The sequence below is a fragment of the Salmo salar genome, chromosome 05, assembly GCF_965601325.2.
Source record: "Salmo salar chromosome 05, fSalSal1, whole genome shotgun sequence".
Lineage (NCBI taxonomy): Eukaryota > Metazoa > Chordata > Actinopteri > Salmoniformes > Salmonidae > Salmo > Salmo salar.
The window spans coordinates 22,927,242-22,942,396 of NC_138295.1; the positions used below are offsets into that span (position 1 = coordinate 22,927,242).

The window sequence follows — 15,155 nt, forward strand, 5'->3', positions numbered from 1 at the left end:
TGGAAGCAATAGGAAGTGCCAAAATATTCCTCAGCCCCTGTGTTTTTCAATGGCATAGGTTTAAAGGTAATACAACACATCAGGTATCCACTTCCTGTCAGAAAATGTCTCAGGGTTTTGCCTGCCAAATGAGTTCTGTTATACTCACAGACACCATTCAAACAGTTTTAGGAACTTTAGAGTGTTTTCTATCCATATATAATAAGTATATGCATATTCTAGTTACTGGGTAGGATTAGTAACCAGATTAAATCGGGTACATTTTTTTATCCAGCCGTGCAAATACTGCCCCCTAGCCCCAACAGGTTAACCCCCGTTCCTAGGCCATCATTGAAAATAAGAATGTGTTCTTAATCTGACTTGCCTAGTTAAATAAAGGTGTTAAAAAATATATATATATTAAACGGCAAATTGGTGGCCAATAATACCGATTACCAATTGTTATGAAAACTTGAAGTCGGCCCAAATTAATCGGCCATTCCAATTAATCGGTCGACCTCTAGTACAGATCCTAATACAAGTGATCCAAGAGGACATTTTGTGAAAATGACTTTTTTGTTGTTGTCAAATGTGAGTTTTGTGAGACTGACCCGTGTGTGTAGCCGTCTCAAGTGACTTGGCCTAGCTATTCTCTTCAGTAAGAATGGATAACTATCCCATACATTATGTCCACCACCAGTTCCACAGACCACCATTCTAGTTACAGTTTAGTAGTCCATCGGCCTAGTGGTCCAGCAGCACAGAGCTCTCCAGTCTCCCTATGAAATATTGAATCACATCTGGGAGCCTGAAGCAAAGAGTAGGCCGTGTTCATGTGAGAGCACCGTTTTCACCCAGGGTCATTTGAGTGAATGAGCAGCAATGGAGAGGAGGAGGAGTGAAAGAGACTGAAGAGTGAGACAGCAGGAGGGAGAGAAAAAGAAACCGATAGGAGCGGGAGAGAGAGAGCGAGAGACAGAGGAAAGATGAGCGGGAGAAAGGAGGGAAAAGGAGAGAGATGGATGTGTTTGCTTGGGTGTCACTAGAGGACCAATTAGTCTCTAAGTCTTCTCTACTAATTAGTTTAGAGAACAGAGAGGTGTTTACTCCAGCCCCACAAAGCTACTTTAGCTGGGATGCAGCTGTGACAGAGGAACCAACAGATTAAAAAGAGGAGAGCCTCAGAGGGATGGGGAGCGATGGATGGACAGATCGTTTTAACCCAAATAGAGGATGTCAGGAGAGAGATGCAGGTGTCTGATAGAAAGTGGTTTGTGGGTATTTACGACGCTTTATCGCCCTGCACCTGCACGTTTAGCAGAGTGAAATGTCACTCGTGATGTTACCAATTGGTTCTAACGCTCTCTCGCCCCCTCTCTCTCCCCCCCCTCTCTCTCTCTCTCTCTCTCTCCCCTCCCCCCCCTCCTCTCTCTCTCTCTCCCCTCAACCCCCTTTCCTCTCCCTCCAGGCTACCGTATGCGTCTGGGTTCCAGTACAGACAAGAAGGACACAGGGCGGCTCCATGTGGACTTTGCCCAGGCCAGAGACGACTTGTATGAGTGGGAGTGTCGTCAGCGCCTGTATGCCAGAGAGGAAAGACACCGCAGGAGGATGGAGGAGGACCGTTTCAGACCCCCCTCCCCTCCACCCATCGTCCATTACTCAGACCACGAGTGTTGCCAGCTGGGGGACAAGATCAAAGGTGGGGCTACACACACAGTACACACTCACACAAAATAGAGATATAGAAATGTTTACACACTCACACAAAATAGAGATATAGAAACGTTTACACACTCACACAAAATAGAGATATAGAAACGTTTACACATTCACACAAAATAGAGATATAGAAACGTTTACACATTCACACAAAATAGAGATATAGAAACGTTTACACACTCACACAAAATAGAGATATAGAAACGTTTACACACTCACACAAAATAGAGATATAGAAACGTTTACACACTCACACAAAATAGAGATATAGAAACGTTTACACATTCACACACAATAGAGATATAGAAACGTTTACACATTCACACAAAATAGAGATATAGAAACGTTTACACACTCACACAAAATAGAGATATAGAAACGTTTACACACTCACACAAAATAGAGATATAGAAACGTTTACACATTCACACAAAATAGAGATATAGAAACGTTTACACACACACGGCACACAGACACATGCATGTTCTCACATACATACACACACACACGCACACACACACACACACACACACACACAGTACAGAGAGAGACAGAGAATAAAAACACACAAGGACACACACAGAATACAAAACTCATACATTATCAATGTGGTGGAAATTCTACCTTTAACTAATGAGGAGAGGCAAAATCAATAATCAATCAAGGTATTACTTTTATTAAAAACCTATTATAATGAGGAGGCTGGTTGACCCCGCCCACGCAGGTGAGATGGAGTGAGAGCCTCCTGTACAAAGAGTACAGGATCATTTATATAGTCAAGCTGCCCCATGCAAGCATCTGCAAAACACGTGACCCAATGTGTGTGTGAGGGGAGACAACTGGGTGAAAAGGTTGCCTCAGTCTGTCGCAACTGAGTGAGAACAACAGGGGCCAGAATGACAGGAAGTCACTCCAGACATACTTCCTCTAACAGTAGCTCTACGGTTCCCCCAAGTTGGGCAAGCAAGTGCCTTTGACTGTCGGCCCAGATGATGTATGGTTGTACTGGTCACACACACACACACAAAACATGAATCTTTGGCCCAGAAACAGGCTCCAGACAGAACAATAGCTCTGTTACTGGTGTGCAGGCTATAACCTTTAGTCTGTCTCCGATCAAGAGGAACCAGTCAGTTTCTGTCAATCTTGGCTGAGTGGCCAGACATCATGGGGTCATTCTACACACACAGTCAGGACTCTATTAATGCGTGCACACACTTTTCTATCCTATATATGTTAGTTTATATGACAATCTCAAACCCAAAGTCCAGGCTTAAACACAGATGATTTAGTACACAAGCATTAGTAAGGTTTAACTTCAAAATGCCCTCACATCAAGCTGATCAACTGGTACACAATGTACAGTGTTACACAGTGGTCCTCCTCTGGGTTTAGTTTGGTGTACAGTGTTACACAGTGGTCCTCCTCTGGATTTAGTTTGGTGTACAGTGTTACACTGTGGTCCTCCTCTGGGTTTAGTTTGGTGTACAGTGTTACACAGTGGTCCTCCTCTGGGTTTAGTTTGGTGTACAGTGTTACACAGTGGTCCTCCTCTGGGTTTAGTTTGGTGTACAGTGTTACACTGTGGTCCTCCTCTGGGTTTAGTTTGGTGTACAGTGTTACACAGTGGTCCTCCTCTGGGTTTAGTTTGGTGTACAGTGTTACACTGTGGTCCTCCTCTGGGTTTAGTTTGGTGTACAGTGTTACACAGTGGTCCTCCTCTGGGTTTAGTTTGGTGTACAGTGTTACACTGTGGTCCTCCTCTGGGTTTAGTTTTAATCCTCTGGGTTTAGTTTTAAAGTTTTAATGATTGTGCGTGCATTCGTGCTTGTGTATTTATATGCTTAAAGATAGTGTAAAGCATGTCCCCACTGCTGAAGTACGTAAATATCCCCTCCAACAACTTGTACAACTTAGACTTCTGAATGTGAGTGCACTACTTTAAAAAAGTAGTGCACTCTATAGGGAAAAGGGTGCCATTTTGGATGCTGCTTCTATACAACAGATAAACTCTCATTTTGTCCAGATATGATATTTTATTGGGCCCTGGTCATTGTCAATGATTGACTAGTATAGATATTGTGTGTGTATTGATAATGGACCTGTAGTTGTTGGGGAGGACTAGTGACTGTGGAGAGCCTGGAAACCTACATCTTTCTATAGATACACACGAACACCTCAGGGACCTCTGGTTATGACACCTTCGGGGCTTCACCTTAAATAAATCAAAAGCCCTCTCGATCTTAGTGTGTGAACATGTACACAGAGTGGACAAAACATTAAGAACACCTGCTATTTCAATGCAATAGACTGACCAGGTGAATCAAATGAAAGTTTATTTGTCACATGCGCCGAATACAACAGATGTAGACCTTACAGTGAAATGCTTACTTGCAGGCTCTAACCAATAGTGCAAAAAAGGTATTAGGTGAACAATGGGTAAGTAAAGAAATAAAAACAACAGTAAAAAGACAGTGAAAAACAGTAGCGAGGCTGTAAAAGTAGCGAGGCTACATACAGACACCGGTTAGTCAGGCTGATTGAGGTAGTGTGTACATGTACAGTGGGGGGAAAAAGTATTTGATCCCCTGCTGATTTTGTGTGTTTGCCCACTTACAAAGAAATGATCAGTCTATAATTTTAATGGTAGGTTTATTTGAACAGTGAGAGACAGAATAACAACAACAAAAATGCATGTAAAAAATGTTATAAAATGATTTGCATTTTAATGGGGGAAATAAGTATTTGACCCCTCTGCAAAACATGACTTAGTACTTGGTGGCAAAACCCTTGTTGGCAATCACAGAGGTCAGGCGTTTCTTGTAGTTGGCCACCAGGTTTGCACACATCTCAGGAGGGATTTTGTCCCACTCCAAGTCATTGAAGTTTCGAGGCTGACGTTTGGCAACTCGAACCTTCAGCTCCCTCCACAGATTTTCTATGGGATTAAGGTCTGGAGACTGGCTAGGCCACTCCAGGACCTTAATGTGCTTCTTCTTGAGCCACTCCTTTGTTGCCTTAGCCGTGTGTTTTGGGTCATTGTCATGCTGGAATACCCATCCATGACCCATTTTCAATGCCCTGGCTGAGGGAAGGATGTTCTTACCCAAGATTAGACGGTACATGGCCCCGCCCATCGTCCCTTTGATGCGGTGAAGTTGTCCTGTCCCCTTAGCAGAAAAACACCCCCAAAGCATAATGTTTCCACCTCCATATTTGACGGTGGAGATGGTGTTCTTGGGGTCATAGGCAGCATTCCTCCTCCTCCAAACACGGCGAGGTGAGTTGAAGCCAAAGAGCTCCATTTTGGTCTCATCTGACCACAACACTTTCACCAGTTGTCCTCTGAATCATTCAGATGTTCATTGCCAAACTTCAGACGGGCATGTATATGTATTCTTGAGCAGGGGGACCTTGCGGGCGCTGCAGGATTTCAGTCCTTCACGGCGTAGTGTGTTGTTTTCTTGGTGACTATGGTCCCAGCTGCCTTGAGATCATTGACAAGATCCTCCCGTGTAGTTCTGGGCTGATTCCTCACCATTCTCATGATCATTGCAACTCCACGAGGTGAGCTCTTGCATGGAGCCCCAGGCCGAGGGATATTGACAGTTCTTTTGTGTTTCTTCCATTTGCGAATAATCGCACCAAATGTTGTCACCTTCTCACCAAGCTGCTTGGCGATGGTCTTGTAGCCCATTCCAGCCTTGTGTAGGTCTACAATCTTGTCCCTGACATCCTTGGAGAACTCTTTGGTCTTGGCCATGGTGGAGAGTTTGGAATCTGATTGATTGCTTCTGTGGACAGGTGTCTTTTTTACAGGTAACAAGCTGCGGTTAGGAGCACTCCCTTTAACCTCTATGGGCTAGGTGAGACGCTTGCGTCCCACCTACTCAACAGCCAGTGTAATCCCGTGGCGCGTTATTCAAATTCCTCAAAAATGCAAAAACTTCAATTTTTCAAACATATGACTATTTTACACCATTTTAAAGACAAGACTCTCATTAATCTAACCACACTGTCCGATTTCAAAAAGGCTTTACAACGAAAGCAAAACAGATTATGTCAGCAGAGTACCCAGCCAGAAATAATCAGACACCCATTTTTCAAGCTAGCATATAATGTCACATAAACCCAAACCACAGCTAAATGTAGCACTAACCTTTGATCTTCATCAGATGACAACCCTAGGACATTATGTTATACAATACATTAATGTTTTGTTCAATCAAGTTCATATTTATATCAAAAAACAGCTTTTTACATTAGCATGTGACTAGCATGTGACTAGCATTCCCACCGAACACTGCCGGTGAATTTACTAAATTACTCACGATAAACGTTCACAAAAAGCATAACAATTATTTTAAGAATTATAGATACAGAACTCCTCTATGCACTCGATATGTCCGATTTTAAAATAGCTTTTCGGTGAAAGCACATTTTGCAATATTCTCAGTAGATAGCCCGGCATCACAGGGCTAGCTATTTAGACACCCAGCAAGTTTAGCACTCATCAAAGTCAGATTTACTATAAGAAAAATGTTATTACCTTTGGTGTTCTTCGTCAGAATGCACTCCCAGGACTTCTACTTCAATAACAAATGTTGGTTTGGTTCAAAATCATCCATAGTTATATCCAAATAGCGGCGTTTTGTTCGTGCGTTCCAACAATATCCGAAAGGGTAAATAAGGGTGACGAGCATGGCGCAATTCGTGACAAAAAAATTGTAAATATTCCATTACCGTTCTTCGAAGCATGTCAACCGTTGTTTAAAATTAATTTTTTGCCATTTTTCTCATAAAAAAGCAATAATATTCCGACCGGGAATCTGCGTTTAGGTAAACAGACGAAAGAAAATAAAGCATGGGGTCGACTCGGGCACGCGCCTAAGCCCATAGTACTCTGAACGGCCACTTGCCAAACGCGATAGTGTTTCAGCCAGAGGCTGCCTCGATATCGTTCAGCTTTTTCCCGGGCTCTGAGAGCCTATGGGAGCCGTAGGAAGTGTCACGTTATAGCAAAGATCCTCAGTCTTCAAGTCTATGTCCAAGAGGCTTCTAAACAGCTTCTACCCCCAAGCCATAAGACTTAAGGCTATTTGTGTTGCCCCCCCCCCCCCCCCCATGCTGCTGCTACTCCTATTATCTATGCATAGTCACTTTATTAATTCTACCTACATGTACATATTACCTCAATTACCTCGACACCGGTGCACCCGCACATTGACTCTGTACCGGTACCCCATGTATATAGCCCCGCTATTGTTATTTACTGCTGCTCTTTAATTTGTTATTCTTATCTCTTACTTTTTTGGGGGGGAAATTTCTTAAAACTGCGTTGTCAGTTAACGTCTTGTAAGTAAGCATTTTACTGTAAGGTTTACATCTGTTGTGTTCGGCAAATGTGACAAATACAATTTGATTTGAAATGGGTTGTTCGCCAAAAGCTGTGACTTCCTGCCTCTCTGCCATCTCTGTATCGCCTTTCCTCTGTTCTCTTTCAGGCCAGGATAAATAGGACAGAAGAACTTTCAGACCATAGAGATCCTGTTGAATTAATTATTTAATTCATAAATGTATGTTCTAATTCCTGCCTATGTTTCAAACCACAAATGGATTCATATCCCTTAACCTAACTTTGCATTTATTTTCGCCGCTAATCGTAACCTTACCCCAAACAAACCGCTGACCTTAAGTCTTACCTTAACCCTCTCCTCAGATGAAGCAGCGTTTGCGGAGGCTGTGCACGTGCTGCTGACCTGGGTAGAACGCGGTGAGGTGAACCGTCGTAACGCAAACAACTTCTACTCCATGATCCAGTCGTCCAACAGCCACATCCGCCAGCTGATGAGTCAGAAGGCCACCCACGAGAAGGAGTTGGAGGTGGCCAAGGACAAGTTCAAGACCGCCCTGTCTGGCATCCTGGCACAATGTGAGTACACACCAGGCTGACACACACACACACACACACACAGAGAACCATGTCCCACACAACAGGGTCAGGGTCAACATCGAACCACTTGTGGCATTCCCTTTGAGGCAACGTCACATTGTCCCTCTAAACGTTCTCCACCCTCAAGTGATTTTCATGTCACAAGTTCCAGGTCAGTGCTCCATACATGATCGATCAAATACCCAGGGACATGGAACAGAGATGGTCTTTTCTGCAAACACACACTCACACACATGCATGGCTGCACACAAACCGAGGATAGCACTTCTGAAGACCCACTCTTTGGGATTACTCTTTGCAGGAGTAGATTTGGGGCAGTTTGCCTGGTAAAGGCCAGTGATCACAGCAATAACATTGAACCGGTTATTTAGGGAGCTATTAGCGCATCATCATTAGGCCCAGAGTGGCCACTTCTCTCTCCATCTCCCATCTTTCTTCTCTTTCTTCCTGTCTCTGTCTCTCATAGTAATTAACACCTCTATCTGAGGAGAGCAACTGTCAGCCGATTCACTGAGGCTTTTAGGTACTGGTGCTGATCTCACTGTAGACCCCTGTAAATCTGACCCTGGATCAGTCAGAACTATTAGACTACCTGGGTCAGGTAGAGACATTCACATAGTACCAGGGTCTGCCAGAGACATTCGCATAGTACCAGGGTCTGCCAGAGACATTCGCATAGTACCAAGGTCTGCCAGAGACATTCACATAGTACCAAGGTCTGCCAGAGACATTCACATAGTACCAGGGTCTGCCAGAGACATTCACATAGTACCAGGGTCTGCCAGAGACATTCACATAGTACCAGGGTCTGCCAGAGACATTCACATAGTACCAGGGTCTGCCAGAGACATTCACATAGTACCAAGGTCTGCCAGAGACATTCACATAGTACCAAGGTCTGCCAGAGACTTTCACATAGTACCAAGGTCTGCCAGAGACATTCACATAGTACCAGGGTCTGCCAGAGACATTCACATAGTACCAGGGTCTGCCAGAGACATTCACATAGTACCAAGGTCTGCCAGAGACATTCACATAGTACCAAGGTCTGCCAGAGACTTTCACATAGTACCAAGGTCTGCCAGAGACTTTCACATAGTACCAAGGTCTGCCAGAGACATTCACATAGCACCAAGGTCTGCCAGAGACATTCAGGTAGTATCATCCACAAAGTCCCAGTGCATATCCCATTCCTATTCCAATGTTGAGTTCCAACTAGGGAACTCCTGTGTCATGTTGCCTCTCTGTTTAGCTTGAGGCCGGGACTACCCAGGGGCATGTTGGTAGTCTGCAGACGTAACTCTTGTCTGTCAGCTTTTCAGCTTTAGCTCCTGTTCATTTTTCCAAAGGGAAAAAACATAGTTGTATAAACCTGCTTCAACTTGCGCTGTGGCAGCCTCTCTGTATCTCACAGCTGTGACGTGCCTGACACTAAGAATCAAGATATAACACAACTGTCATATACTCACATTCACCTGGGGGGAATAGAGAGATAAATGTCTGAGGTTGCAGGAAACCTGTGATGGGTAGCACTACCTTGCAAAAGGACTATTTGAAGTCACTCAAGTGATAATTGAATGGCAATGACCTGTCATTGGGGCTTTGTGAAATATTGATAGCACATACAGTAACTTTTTATGTACTAAGTATTCTTTCTATTGTAGGATTCATGAAAACTCAGCTTCAATGACATGCTTCAGTGACACTTGAATATGATTGACACTAGGGCTGTTGCGGTGACCGTATTATCGCCACACCAGCGGTCACAAGTTGTGAAGGCAGTCAAATTCCACGTGACCGTTTAGTCACGGTAATTAGGCTTCTCCAAGCTCTGATGCTGCCGATGGTCCTTAGTAGCCTACTTGCTAACTGCCTGGTACTAAGCACTATATTGTCCCTCTAATCACTCTGACATCAATGCAAATGTCATTGAAAATCTATTCAAAAACTTCATGAGAGCCCATGAGCTCATGTTGTGCAACATTTCTATAGGCTATGCAATTGAGTGAGAATACAGAGTGATTGCCTCTATTAAAAAGAGAATCCCATTAGCTTTCTATAGGCTAAGGCCTAATATATTTCTCAACTTTCCTAATATTGACATCTGGGACGCTAGCGTCCCACCCGCGGTACACACAATCAACAGCCAGTGAAATAGCAGGGCGGCAAATTCAAAACAACAAGAATCTCATAATTCAATTTTCTCAAACATACAAGTATTATACACCATTTTAAAGATAAGATTCTCCTTAATCCAACCACAGTGTCCGATTTCAAAAAGGCTTTACGGTGAAAGCATAACATTAGATTATGTTAAGACAGCGCCTAAACAAGAAAAACCACACAACCATTTTCCAAGCAAGGAGAGGTCATAAAAACCAGAAATACAGCTAAAATAATCACTAACTTTTGATCTTCATCAGATGACGCTCCCAGGACTCAATGTTATACAATACATGTATGTTTTGCTTGATAAAGTTCATATTTATATCCATAAACCCCATTTTACATTGGCGCGTGATGTTCAGAAAATGTATTCCCTCCAAAACCCCCGGTGAATAAGCACATCAATTTACATAAATACTCATAAACGTTAGAAAAAATTTACAACAGTTATTGAAAGAATTATAGATACACTTCTCCTTAATGCAACCGCTGTGTCAGATTTTAAAATAGCTTTACGGCGAAAGCACATTTTTCAATATTCTTAGTACAGAGCTCAGCCATCAAAGCAAGCTTTACAGTTACCCGCCAAGTTCTGGAGTCAACTAAACTCAGAATTAGTATTATAAATCTTCACTTACCTTTGCTGATCTTTGTCAGAATGCACTCCCAGGACTCCCACTTCCACAAGAAATGTTTGTTTTGTTCGATAAACTCCATAATTATGTCCAAATACCTCCGTTTTGTTCGCGCGTTCAGATCACTAATCCAAAGGCATAACGCGAGAGCGCAAAACCAGAGACGAAAAGTCAAATAGTTCCATTACCGCTCGTAGAAACATGTCAAACGATGTTTACAATCAATCCTTAGGGTCTTTTTAACATAAATCTTCAATAATATTCCAACCGGACAATAGCGTATTCATTACAGAGGAAAAAGAAGGAAAGGTGCGCTTGCGTGCCCGGGCAGTAAACAACTCGTTGGTCCCAGGCTTGAGTCAGCTCCTATTCTCTGCCCAGCAACAGGAGAAGCATAAAACAAGGTTCTAAAGACTGTTGACATCTAGTGGAAGCCTTAGGAAGTGCAAAATGACCCCACAGACACTGTAGTTTGAATAGGGATTAAATAGAAAAACTACAAGTCACTTCCTGGTTGGATTTTCTTCTCAGGTTTTTGCCTGCCATATGAGTTCTGTTATACTCACAGTTTTAGAAACTTCAGAGTGTTTTCTATCCAAATCTACTAATAATATGCATATCCTACCTTCTGGGCCCGAGTAGCAGACAGTTTAATTTGAACATGTTATTAATCTGAATTTCTGAATACTGCCCCCTGTCACCAAGAAGTTAAGCAAACTGCTTATCTTTACAACAGGACACTGGTGGAAAAAGTACCCAATTGTCATACTTGAGTAAAAGTAAAGATGGCTTAATAGAAAATGAAAAAAGTTTAAGTCACCCGGTAAAATTCTACTTGAGTAAAAGTATTTGGTTTAAAATATACTTAAGTATCAAAAGTAAGTGTAATTGTTGAAATATACTTTAGTATCAAAAGTAAAATAATAAATCTTATCAAATCCTTATATTAAGCAAACCAGACGGCACCATTTTCTTGTTTTTTTAATTTACGGATAGCCAGGGGTGCACTCCAACATTCAGACATAATTTACAAATGAATTGTGTGTTTATTGAGTCTGCCAGATTAGAGGCAGTAGGGATGACCAGGGATGTTCTGTTGATAAGTGCGTGAATTGAACCAATTTCCTGTACTGCTAAGAAAATGTTACGAGTACTTTTGGGTGTCAAGGAAAATGTATGGAATAAAAGGAATAATAGTTTCTTAAGGAATGTAGTGAAGTAAAAGTAGTCAAATATAAATAGTAAAGTACAGATACCCCCAAAAAAGCAACTTAAGTAGTACTTTAAAGTATTTTTACTTAAGTACTTTACAAATAGCCTAATAGTTTATGAACATTTTAAGATAAACGTTCTGTGAGAAATACCTAATCACGTGATGGAGAGCCATGCGAGTGAGAGGTGCTTCGGAGCACGCAGCACTCGGATAGAAGGGCACAGCGCAGCACTCCGGGCCAAGGGCAGAACAGCCACTGGCCTCAAAAGGCATAGATTTTTTTAGGGTGCATTACAGCCACACAAAGGGGATGCCGCCGTGAAATTTGAGGCATTAAGTGCTTGTCAAATTGTGAATGAGAGACTGATGAAGTGTGTACATCCTGCGCAAAAAAATAAAACACAGCTCGTCTTTCAAGCGACTCAAATCATCATTAGTCGCATCATGCAGCCTTACAATGTATTAAACATCTAAACATGTAGCCCAACGTTTGTAGAACTAAAGTTACATTAATAACTCTAAATTAAGCATATATGAATACCTATTTATTTTGTTAAACGCTCAACACAGAATAGCCGCATGTGGCACTCCCTCAAATCGTTTGGAGAAAATATCCTTTCTATTATATTCAGCTTTGTTCAATTGTCTTCATATTATAAAATATAAAATAATGACATGGAATTCTAAGCAAATCTTGTCTGCTAAATGAACTAGTGTAGCCCACAGCCATTTGGCATAGCCAGATCAGGACCAAACATAAGGACAACTCAAAGTATTCTATTCTGTTTTTCTGAAATAGACTTATTGTGAAGATGTAGGCTATATTACATGGATTTATTAGTCATTTTAAAATGTAGATGTTCCAAAGATATGCATTTGTGGCTTGTAGATTGTGTGTGGAAACCAGGAGATGCTAAATGTGTTTGTTAATTAACGGTCAATTACCGTGAGACCAACTAGTTATTTGCTTGACAATCACCGGCTGACAAAATTTCGTGACCGCCACAGCCCTAATTGACACCAACACAATCGCCACAGATAATAACACACAACGAAGAAACACCTATGATTTAACAACTCTTTAACCACTTGATACACTTGCTATTGTATACATCTTGTGTGTTGAACTAGTATTTAGGATCAATGTGTTTTGATGATACAGAAGGTAAGTTTGTTTTTGGCCCCATAAGAACAGTATATATAGGGCTGCATGTAGAAATAGTCCACTGTGATAGGTTCCCCAATGGTTGTGTTACCTGGTTAAAGCACCAGTTAGAGGTTAGCTCCCCACAAACTCCTCTGGTTAACTTTAGCCTGTACTGGTCTGTGGACAGCTCATCTGAAGGAACCCACTCAGCCATAGAATCAAAGTAAGTAACACCTCTCTACATGAAAACAACTGGAACTGAAGGAAGAAATGAAATGAGTCATATTGATGATTGAAAAGCCAAAAAGGGAAATTTAGAGCTGACCTGATTCACAAACTGCCAATGCTAAGAGCATGTATGAGTTCAGATATCTTTGGTGATACACCACTTACAGTAGTGTGCATACTGAGTACTGTGTTAGTATGGATATTGAGATATACCACATAATCGGTTCCTGTTTATACAGTAATACAAATATTGGAAAGAGCAAAGTTGGTCTCTTTCTCTCTTTCCCTCTCTCTCTCTCGCTCTGTTCTCGTTGTCTTTTAAAGGCCACCATCCTCCATCACAATAATCCACACAAACACTTAGTTATATTCATGAGTTTGTCTTTCTCTACAGTTCCACACATACAAATGTAAACACAGAATTTGGTGTCCCAGGAGACAGGTTCACACTATTGTTCTGTCAACGAAAGGTGTCCTGGGAGCCAGGTTCACACTGTCGTTCTGTCAACAAAAGGTGTCCCGGGAGACAGGTTCACACTGTCGTTCTGTCAACAAAAGCCACATTCATATTTACCAGGCTTTTCACAGGCTTTTTCAAAGCCGCACATTACATTATGAGTTGTTGAATAGTTTTATATCGCTATGTTATGTGTGAGTACTCTGTCTGGACAATCTGTGATTATGTGATGCTGCATTATATCAACAGGTAGGTAAACGGGTCATTCTGACACACACACACACACACACACACACACACACACACACACACACACACACACACACACACACACTAATTATGAGAAATGAAAAGTTAGCACAGTCTCACAATCTCATCTATTGTCGTCTATTGAATCCTTTCTCCCTGCTCTGGGTTCACACACTGAAGTGTTTTGGTAACTAATCTGGGGGTGGTTAAGACGAGGCCTAACTGTCAATCGCAGGTGTGGTTAGGATGGAGTGATGAACAGAAGTGTCTTCCAGCAGCTCTCCTCCTCCAGCCTTGAGCTCTGAGTCATAGTTGCTCACCCTCTCACTCTTTCATAATCTCGCGCTTCTCTTCCTCAGGGATTAGACCACCCACCATCTCTCTCATCCCCAACACTCTAGACTACCTCTTTCAAATCTGATCAGATTTCAGGGTCTTTATTATTGAGTGGTCGTTAGAGATACCTCCTCTTTAAAGATATACAGTGACATTAAGATCAGCACTCCTATCTAACGCACAGTGAGGACAGTAATGAGGAGAGCCAAGTTGGTCCCAAATGGCACCCTGCTCCCTATATAGTGCACTACTGTACTTTAGACCAGAGCCCTATGGGCACTATATAGAGAATAGGATCTCATTTGACACGCAGCCCCACTCTCAGATAGAAACAGGCATTTCCTTCATTAAGTCTGAACTCTACACTCTTTGATTATGGCATTCCAAGCATCTGAGAGTCGATGAAGGTGAGAAGTGTTGTGGTCATTAAAAACAGGAGATGTTTGAGAGGAAAAGAGGCTTTCAGTTAGAGGTATATACTTTGATCTCTTTATAAGATGGCCTCTCTCTGTCCCTCCTTAGAGAATTCCCTTGTTCTACTGTCAGTCTCTACTGAGAGTCTATGTCCCTGAGGAGGAGGGGGTGTGTTTGTGTGCACCTGCCCATTGTCTGGGGGGGTGAGAGGGGAGCAGGAGCCTGCTGGTTGCGGTCTGGTCCTCCTGTAGCTTTCAGCACCGTCTTGTGTTTTAGGACGGGCGCTCTGTGGTCACCTTGAGATATGGTGGGTTCCTTCTCCACCCCATCCCACCTCCCCCCTCTAGACACTGACCCAGAACAGACTGTACTATAGAGCAGAATAGAACATTGAAAACACATCAACATGAACATACAGTGAAGTGCCTTCCTACCTGATTCCACTTTCTCACTCCTCTGCTCCTTCCCACCCGCCCCCTCTCTCTCTGGACGGTAAACTGGCCCCTGCATCCCCTGCCACAGTTGAGCAGATTGTGTCTGTATTCCACGCTGCTTCCAAACAAAAGGCATGGGACCATTTCTCCAAAGCTCAACGCAAGAACCTGGACATGTGGCGCAAGCAAGCAGAGGTTGGTCCTTTACTATTTCTACAATTA

At 42.5% G+C, this 15,155-nt stretch overlaps 1 protein-coding gene across 5 annotated transcripts in view; it reads left to right on the forward strand.

The window, feature by feature from the left end:
• The window catches only part of LOC106604462 (ecto-NOX disulfide-thiol exchanger 2), a 312,275-nt gene that overhangs the window by 264,939 nt on the left and 32,181 nt on the right, over window positions 1-15,155 (forward strand). For all 5 annotated transcript variants that reach the window (XM_014199102.3, XM_014199101.3, XM_014199098.3 and 2 more), the window contains 3 exons: window positions 1,448-1,681; window positions 7,421-7,633; window positions 15,022-15,128. In XM_014199102.3, coding sequence (XP_014054577.1) covers window positions 1,448-1,681; window positions 7,421-7,633; window positions 15,022-15,128 — 554 coding nt within the window. The remainder of the gene's footprint in view (window positions 1-1,447; window positions 1,682-7,420; window positions 7,634-15,021; window positions 15,129-15,155) is intronic.